We start from the raw sequence: 9327 nt of genomic DNA on the forward strand, positions 1-9327 counted from the left end.
TATACTATGAACGTTTGTTCAGGAAATAAACATGAATGTAATGTTTGTGCACTGTGATCCTGTTGGCAGCTTTGGCTTGTGTAAGAAAACAAAATGAAACAACCCAGATGTCCAACAATTACTTAAAACAAATATATCCCTATATCTATATCTAATATGTACATATATCTATCACTGTATCCAGCCCAATCACACATTAGAGCACTAAACATCCATGAAAACTATTTTAGAAGAATATTTAATGACATGAAAGTTCAAGAATATCTATAAATCTATGTCTATAATATATATTTATGTGTGAAAAAGCAGATATTGAAACAGTATATACAATAATTTCACATATATATCACATAAAAATACGGGGCAGATACAGATGAAAATGTTTCAGGAATGTATAAGTAATCATCAGAAACGATTACGGGTGACATTAATTTTTCTCTGTTAACTTGTCTGCTTCGTGATTATTTTTTTTTTCCTGCAATGACGCTGAATTACTTTTCTGACAAAAGGGAAAAGGACAGGAAGTGGGCACAGAGGAAGGGGGTATTAAACAGTGTTGGATTGCAGCAGAACCACCGAAGACAGCGAAATACCCTTTGCAGCCCGACAAGCTGGCCAAGACACACACACAGACACACACACGCACGCACACACACAGGCACACACGCACACATGCACACACACATACCATCAATTACGGTGACCAAGAGACTATGCAGGGGAAACGGGCATACTCTTTACTAGCTGCGCTGGCCGGCACGAGTGCAAATCGGTACAATGCTTATGAAGGGAGCCTTTTGGCAACACACAGGAAAAGTCTTTAAAATGTCTCTATGTGGATCTTGCAAGTCCACAGTTAAGGAGACCACCCCACCGGGATGCTGGCAAAGATTTGGCTTGACAAGGAAGGATTCACTCATCAAAGCACAGAGCACGCAATGTTGGTCTTAAACACAGGGAAAGAACTAGGCACCACCTGAATGTCCAACAATGTGGGAATGATTACAGAAATGTTAAGGTCCACGGATACACTGGAGCACTCTGCAGGCACTGAAGATGACGTTTCATAAGCCTGTTGATAACATGGAAAGAAGTTCAATGGGTTGATTTTTGTTTGGTTTTAGTTGCTGAAAAGCAGGTTAAGAAACACCACATACATGAACCATTCTATAACAGTGTGTTAAAAGGGAAGGCGGGGTGGGGGTGAGCAAAGGAGAGAGAGGGAGAGAAGAGAGCCTGGAAAAGCAGCACACCAAAAAGGTAAACGTGGTTCTCTCTGGGGAGTAGGACCAGGGGAGCAATTACTCTCTTGTTTCTTCCCTCATCTAACATCCTTCTCCTTTCTGATGTTTCTACCATGAAATGGTATCACCTGTGCAGTAAACAAAGAGAGAATGAAAATGCTTTTTAAACCAAACCACAGGGAGGAGAGGCAGCCTTTAACCTACAAATGGCACAGATTAGTAAGATTATTCACAACGCCCTTGGTAGGGGTGGGCGGGGGAGAGGAAGGGAAGGAGAGGAGAGGTGGCGAGAGAAAATAGGAAGGGGGGAGCAGAGAGGGGGGGAGAGAGAGAGACCTGCACTCCCAATACAATAAATACACTGCTGGTGGGTTGGCGGGGGAGGGCTGGGGGTGGGGGGTTGTAAACCGGGTGTGAACCAAGGTTTGGCTCTGCTGGCTGGCTAGCTCCTGGGATGTCTTCATCGCAAGGTGGCCTCCTCGTCGGTGTCTTCCTCGAAATCCTTGACGTCAGCACTAGTGGACTGCCTGGCCCAGGCTCCCCTTTCGGCCTCTCGTTCTTTATGCGACTTGAATCTCCCGACGAAAATTTTGCGGTAGTTCAGGAACATGCCATTCATCACGTCGATGGCCCGCTCCGCGGATTCCTGCTTTTGGAAGTGCACGAACCCGTAGCCCTTGGGCCCCTTTTCGTCACAGGCCACTTTGCAGGAAAGGATGTTGCCGAACGCCGAGAAGATGTTGTACAGCGCCTTGTTGTCGATGGTCTTGCCCAGGTTCTTGATGAAGACGTTGCCCACCCCGCTCTTGCGGAGCGACGGGTCCCTCTGGGACCACATGATGCGCACTGGCCTGCCCTTTATGACATCAAAGTTCAGGGTCTCCAGGGCCCGCTTGGCGTCCACCGGTTGCTGGTAGTTGACATATGCGTAGCCCAATGAGCGGCGGGTGATCTTGTCCCTGCAGATGCGGATGGAGAGGATGGGCCCAGCTGGACTGAATTTCTCGTACAGCATTGCCTCGGTCACCTCAGGGTGCAGGTCGCCCACGTACAGGGAGGCCATCGGAAAATCTGGGTTCCCCTCACATCCCCCGCGGGTCTCAGCATCCGCGTCTGCATCGGCGGCCGCCGCCGCAGACGCCACAGCGGCCGCCACCCCCTCATTCGCATCCGCATCCGCATCCGCATCCGCATCCGCATCCGCCTCCCCCAAGGGGGTCCCCGCAGCCTCCGCTGCGGCGGCGGCTTCGGCCGCGCTGCCCTCCGCCACCGCCACCGCCACCGCCGTTGCCGCCCGGGCGGCCTCCGCCTCCCCCAGGGTGGCCTCGGATGCTGCCTCCTCTATTGAGGCCTCGGCCTCCACCTCAGCCTCCACCTCTGCTTCCGCCTCCGCCACGGAGGCCTCCGCCACGGCCTCTGCCACGGTCGCCGCCGCAGCCTCCGCCGCCGCCGCCGCAGCCGCTGCCGCCACCGCCGCCGCCACTGTCGCTGCTGTCGCCACGGTCGCCGCTGCTGCCGGGCCGCTGCCGCGACCTCCCTTCCCACGAGCTGGGGGACGGAGAGGCGGGGGAGGGCAGGAGGGCCGGTGGGTGTCGGAACCCAGACCGATGCGCAAGCGGGAGCTGGCGCAGGGGAACCGAACTGGCGAGTTCAAGTCACCTGGGATGGCAGGTGTTGCCAGGAGCGCGCCGGTGCCAGTCGCAGCAGCCTGCAGCCAGCTGCTGTTGCCGCCGCTGCTCGGTCGTGGGCTAGCGCGCAGGGTGCGGGGCGCGGGCGGGCAGGCGGCGTGTGGTGGGGGGCGGGGGGTGTTGGCGTCTGTCGTCCGGGCAGCTGGGAAGGCTTCTGTCTCTTTGGTTCCCCCTGTGGCTGCTGCGGGGCCGCGGGGCCGCGGGCGGTGGGAGAGGACGCCAGCAGGAGAGGGAGCGGGGGCGGGAGCGGGGGCGGGAGTGCTTAGCCCCTCGGGTCGCCTGGATATTTATGAAAAGGGCGCCAGGGAAAGGGCTGCGCTGTAGACCGAAGGGATAAGGGTTCGATTCGGAAGGGAGCGTTATTTGTATCCCCTCTCTCCACATGGTGGAACGTTTAAATGATTAAATCAAGTACCTTGCAGGAGAGGCTGGGGTGGCCTTGAGGATACACTCAAGGCCTCAGGACATGCAGTCTGGAAGTGGGGGAATCAAGAGCACCCTGTCTCTAGTACTGTCCTCAATGATAAGGTGAGGAAAGCCAAACCCAGGGCTGGGAACAGGGCCTGGTCCAGAGCCAGGCACTTGTTTCTTCTTGGCTCTGCTCTCAAGGCGCTGAGGTTCCCAACCTGGACCAAGAAGTACATATTCAGGTTCAAAAGATAAACCAAAATAAAACCTGAGCTCTCTCTCTAGAATGAAGTGCCTGGTCCCAGATCACCAGCTAATATTTATGGAAAGCTTATCAGGTACTTGGTACTGGGGGCTAAGGGGCCCACAATGTGTTAAATGAGCAGGGAGTGTCGATGTGTTGGAGGTGTGGAGCAGGGTGAGAAGAGGTGAGCAGTGTGTGTGTGGTGAGAGCAGAGAGGCCACACAGAGCCAGATGCTGGGCGTATAGACAAGGGAGCCACCATGAGAGCTGAGTGTAACAGAAGCTACAGTCCCGCTTCCTCCAGAAAGGAGAACCAACCCCTAACTCTTCTGGGTAGCAATTAAGTGAGGCTGCACCAAAGACAGAACCCCCGAGGTGGGCTCTGAAACATGAGGAGCAGTCCACCATGTCAAGGCAGGAAGGAAGGCATTCTGGCCATGCCTAATAATCTGGCAGGGCCAGAGCTCATGGTCTCCAAGAGTACATGGTAGCAGACAGGGCTGGAAGGTGTGGGACCCTGAGAGTCAAGCTAAGGTGCTTCGACTGTATACCCAAGGTCACAGGGACCACTCAGCGTGTTCAAGGAGGGAAGCAGTATGATCAGAACTTTAGAATGAGTACAAATTAAACATCAATGTGCATGTATAAGTGCACATTTACACGTACACGCACGTACAAAACCAAGACAGGGCTGACAGAACACAAGGAAGAAAGTCAGATGTGACCAATTCAAAAAGAGTCTGAACAATCCTTCCCTCTGTCCCTTTTCATTCCATAAATAGGGGTCTCACATTTACCGTGAGCCAGTGGGGCCAGATATTTAAAAAGAGAAAACCATAGTGCCTTCCCTCAGGATGCCTGCACTCTGCTAAAGCTCAGCCTGCCCCCACAGAAAACAGAAGTGTCAGCAGAGGACTGTAAGTGCTATGTGATTGGACTATGGTGGCCATGGAATTTCACCTGCCCGGCACATATTCTCTCATCCTCTCCTCCTCTGCCTTGTTTGGGTAAGTAAAGCCGTGTTCTGTGGTTGCAGTGATGGCTGGATCTTGTCCGTCATACATGATAGAACAACCGTGAACCTGAGGAAGTGACTGAGTCACTGTGGGGTGCGAGGCAGTGAGAACTCTTCATCGCTGGCTGGAAAGCATCCCAAGGTGGCTGAGAAGCAGATACACAGACATGTACCTCTCCAGTTTGCAAAGTCCAGCTCTCTGCCTGTAGGCAGGGCTAGAGCCAGCAAAGGCAAGGGACAGAGACCTAGGAAAAGCCTGCTGTACAGCGCATGCCTGACCAAGGTGATCACTGTCACTGCTGTTAAGAGCCATCTCCTGGGGGTCTAGGTTGCTTGCAGGCAGGGAACAGATGAAGCTGTGCCTCACCATTTCCAGGTTGGTGTCCAAGAGGGACCTGAGAAGGCAGAGGCCAAGGGGGAAGCCATGCTCGCAGAGGGGTAGGGGATGTGGCGAGGATGAGAAGAGCTTCTCGGCCCATTGTTAGGAAACAGAAATGACAAGGAAGACCAAGTCGAGGACCAGGACTCAACAAGATCTCCTTCTCTGGTGTTGGTTTCCAGTACACAGAGCCAACAGAAATCAGTGAAACAGCAGGAGAAGGAAGTTCAGGGAAGTCATGCTATGGCTAGCAAATCCCCAAACCTGAAAACAATTCCTAGGATCCTGAAGCTCTAGCAACAGGAACAGGGCTACCAAAGAGACAAGGGCACAGCTGGGACTGCTCCCCAAGTCCTTTCTCAGGGGCTTCCATGGAGTCGAGTTTCCACCTCCCTTTTGTTTTTTATTTTTAAAGTTACTTTGTGGTCAGTTTCTGCCACCTGCAAATGGAATGTGTTCTGACCACTACACACTGTGACAGGGGCAAAAATAAAGAACCCTGTGGAGCCTCAACAGAGGGAGGGGAAGTTTCCTTTCCTGTGGGAGGAAGTGCTGCTGATTTTATTTATTCAGTGATTCAAGAAATATTCCTGGAGGGTCTTCTATGTACCCAGTATTCTGCCAGCCAGACTGTCCCTGCACTCAGGGAGCTCATTTTCTAGTGGGGAGACAGACAATGGACAGATGAGGGAATATGAAAACAGTTAAAGGTTGCTGTGAATGCTCTCGGGCATATAAACAAGGTGATTTGGTACATATTGCCTAGAACCCCAGAAAAGTGGCAAAACGGGAGACACGAAGCTCAGGGAAGGCCTTTCTGAGGACAATGATGAGCTGCCAGTCTTTCAAGGAACCAAGGGGGAAACCTGCTCAGCAGAGGGAACAGCAATTCCCCTGGCCCTGTGGCAGAAAAGAGAGGGTGCTGGGGGTGGGAGTGGGGGCAGAAAGGGTGCCAATGTTGCATGGAGCCCAGTGTGAGAGGGGATAGAGGAAAGAAAGGGAGGAAGGTGCAGTGGTGGGTGGTGCCATGATGAAGAGTCTGGTTCTTCTTCAGAGGGCTCAGGAGAGCCAGAGAAAGGATTGAAGCAGGTAGTAGCATAATCTAATGCTTATTGAGTGGTTTCTCTCTAGCCCTTCTGTGTGGGCAATATCACAAGTGGGCAGGGCACAAAGGAAAGCAGGGAGACCAGTTAGGAGGCTCTTGCAGTAGTCCAGTCCAGAGAGAGCAGGGGCTTGTCCCAGACTGGAAGCCTCAATGTGGAGACTAGTGCATGGATTCACATGGTGTTTTGAAAGTGGAAGAGACAGCACTTGCGAGTGGATTAGAGGCAACCAGGGAACAAACTTAAGAAATGAATGATTACTACGAGAGTGTTTTCTTGGACATCCTCATCAGAGGTCTATGTACGGTCATAGGAAAGACAGAGAGTGGGCATGGTAGATTTGGAGAAGGCAGAAAGATAGATGGGTGTGTGTGTCAAGAACTCCTATTTGCACAGGTTTAGTTACTGAAGTCTGCTTGTCATCCATAGAGGCTGGAGAAACAGAATTGTTGAGACAACAGGACACAGTTAGGGTTTAAAGTCACAAAACTGAATAGGATCACCCAGAGAGAGTATAGCCAGGAGAAGAAGGTACAGGGCTACTCCCTGAGATACTCTGACATTTAGAAGTTGGGCGGGGAACACAAGCCAGCAAAGGAGATTCAGAAGGACTGGACAGTGAACAGGACTCCTCTCTAAGGCCTTGCGTGTCCAAACGTGTCTAAACTTCTCGCCAAGGCTTTTCATCGCCAGCCTCAATGTCCTCATTGAGACTCTGCTCTCAATGCTCCTAGCTGTACATGCATGGGAGTTGGTTTAAAATGGGACAACAACAACTTTGTGTGCTTGGGTTTGGACTTCGCCTGCTGATAATTTCTCAGTGGAGCTTTCAAAAGAGAGAGAGGTTCAGATGCAGAGAACTTCAAAGAGTGGGGTAGGCACTGCTCTGCTATTTCATGTGGCCCGTCTCCCTTTTCCTTTCAGGAGGGAGAAATCAGAAGGAGTGGGAATGCAGTTCAGAGAGCAGAGGAGAAGAGAAGAAAAGAAGGAAGAAGGAAGAGGACTGGGGGTGGGTGGGGGGGAGGACACCAATGGGAAGAGTGACAGATCAACTCTACACACAAAAGTAAATCAAAACACCAAAAACAGGGGTCTATGTAAGGAAGCCTCTTCCCATGAATTGCTCATTGCATAGCTGCAGGGAGGGTGTTTGGGGGCATAGAGAATGAAAACACCTGTATTTTGGTGTAGGGAAATTGTTTCTGTCAATTCGCACCGTCCACACGCCACCTCCCACCCCAACCCCACCACTACCAAATTCCTCTAAATAAAAATAATTATGAGATACAGGCCAACAAAAACCGTCAGCCTTAGGCTGTTATTTAGGGAGAATTGGAAAGCGTTTGGATATGCCCCTGTTGTTTAATAAATGACAACAATGATTACTAAGTTGTCCTGAGTCAATACAACAAATTTAGCAAACGGTCCTTTGGGTCCTTATAAAGTGAAGAGTTGACGGAGACAGATTTGTATATGGGGCAGGGATGGAATGGTAGTGAGTCCTGGAGAAATAAGAACCCCAGGACATGATGAAATATGTACAAGTGTGTTTATCACAGAAACATTCATATTGGGCAAATTAGGGCACAGAGCAAGTATGCATCAGTTGAGGAATGACTGATACATTGGCAGTGCAGCCATTCTGAGGATTATTATACAACCATTAACAAGTATGAGTTATATCTATATAAGCAGATTTAAGGGGATTTCCAGAATGTGCTACTACCAGGCGAGAAAAGCAGGTTTGTTTTCGTCATTTTGGTGCAAACAAAAGGAGATGGGCCTTGGAGCCAGATTGGCTGGTAGGCTGAATTTCAGAGCAAAACACTTAACCACTCTTGAGCCTCTGTGTGTGCTCAGAGTTTGAATTTCAGAAACCTTAATTAAGCATCTTACAAATTTCCTTTGTAACAAGTAGTTTTGCCCCAGCTCTGCTTAGAAACCGAGCCAAAGGGCTGTATTGACTGATGGTTTTTACACAGCATTCCAGATATTTTTCTCTCTGAGAACCAATTCACCTTCTAACACACGCTTAAAGCTTTAACTCATGCCCTTCTTTGTTATAATTTTAGGCAATTCACAGAACTGATTTTATAACAATATACCTACAGATACACCCCAGGCCGTGACTTAATAGTTGTGCTTACTTTGGTCAAGGTACTTTACCCCCTTTTTTTCCATCTTAGCTTTGGAGTCCTCGTCTGTAGAAAGGGATGTTTATAAGGATAACCAGTGATAATGTATGGTAAATGTTTTTCACAGTGCCTGACATGCATTCAATGCCCAATACAAGAGACTCCTTATTAATCTTATTGCCCTCTGTCCTGGGGATGTGCTTGTTCAGCTGGTTTTTGAAGGTCCAGTGTCTTGTCTTTCTGGTGCTCCAGGCAGCCTGAAATTTTCTCTCTAACCAGGAGCAAAGTGTCAGCACAGAGGGAGTCTGATCCTCTGGGTTCTCTGGCCTGAACTCGCTTAGCTCACACTCTCGTTGAGCTTTTCCGTGCTAGTCCCAACCACAGGACCTTTTTATGATCCACTTACTTATTTTCTGGAGGCCCAGGGTCTTGCACATTAATTAACACATGAAAGCATGGCATTTTCTGTACTCAAGGAAACCACCCAGAAGATTTAATAACATGATCTCAACAAAAATGGGATATTGAGATGGGAGAGAATTTTCTGTCAACTGCTATTCGTCCTTTTGAGCAACATCTTGGGGGCCATTTGAGAGGTAATTTACTGTAAGGTAATATACTCCTTCAGCTTCTTTGCTACAGGCTACCGAACACACTTTGATGTCTCCATGATGTCTCTGGAACAATATTACCAATATTCACCATTGTGATGGGATGCATTCATGGATTACTGAAGCGTGAGTTGGCTGATATCCAGTATCGTGAGCTGCTGATCAATTTTAGGTTTTCACTTTGTTTAATAGATGTAAAATGAAATCTCCTTCGATGTGGTAAAATCTTGCTAATGTCAAGGTGATTAACTTTGGAACTTCCTCCCATACAGATCATCTTTTTAGAACTGTCTCCAAATAATTGTTCTTAATTTAAATACACACACACACACACACGCACACACACACATATATATATGCATGGTAAATATAATAGGGATGATCAGAAAGTACAAAGGAGCTTATGATGAAAAGCAAAGATTCAAGGTCCCATCATTTCCTGCTCTCCAACTGTGCTTCCCAGAGTAGACCACTTTAACAATTTCTGTTTGCAGTGTTCT

General features: G+C 49.4%; 2 protein-coding genes across 2 annotated transcripts; one reads left to right on the forward strand and one right to left on the reverse strand.

The window, feature by feature from the left end:
• Positions 1 to 222: 222 nt before the first annotated feature.
• On the reverse strand, positions 223 to 2554 carry PABPC1L2B (poly(A) binding protein cytoplasmic 1 like 2B). The gene has a single exon (XM_025373258.1). The coding sequence runs from the start codon at positions 2305 to 2307 to the stop codon at positions 1705 to 1707; it is 603 nt and encodes a 200-aa protein (XP_025229043.1). The 5' UTR covers positions 2308 to 2554; the 3' UTR covers positions 223 to 1704.
• LOC112616259 lies at positions 2544 to 7466 on the forward strand. Its single transcript, XM_025373259.1, has 3 exons — positions 2544 to 2935; positions 4477 to 4591; positions 7006 to 7466. Exons 1-3 carry the CDS (start codon positions 2852 to 2854, stop codon positions 7149 to 7151), a joined length of 345 nt encoding a protein of 114 aa, XP_025229044.1. The 5' UTR covers positions 2544 to 2851; the 3' UTR covers positions 7152 to 7466.
• Positions 7467 to 9327: the final 1861 nt, after the last annotated feature.

This window comes from Theropithecus gelada, chromosome X, assembly GCF_003255815.1.
Source record: "Theropithecus gelada isolate Dixy chromosome X, Tgel_1.0, whole genome shotgun sequence".
Taxonomy (NCBI): domain Eukaryota; kingdom Metazoa; phylum Chordata; class Mammalia; order Primates; family Cercopithecidae; genus Theropithecus; species Theropithecus gelada.

Bases quoted from the DNA above. Each gene is read 5' to 3' on its own strand.
- LOC112616259 (XM_025373259.1), top strand. From the start codon at position 2,852: ATGCGCAAGCGGGAGCTGGCGCAGGGGAACCGAACTGGCGAGTTCAAG. The intron at 2,936-4,476 runs GTGCCAGTCGCA...CTGCCCCCACAG, and splicing joins GTGTTGCCAGGAGCGCGCCG to AAAACAGAAGTGTCAGCAGA. The intron at 4,592-7,005 runs GTAAGTAAAGCC...TTTTCCTTTCAG, and splicing joins TCCTCCTCTGCCTTGTTTGG to GAGGGAGAAATCAGAAGGAG.
- PABPC1L2B (XM_025373258.1), bottom strand. From the start codon at position 2,307: ATGGCCTCCCTGTACGTGGGCGACCTGCACCCTGAGGTGACCGAGGCA.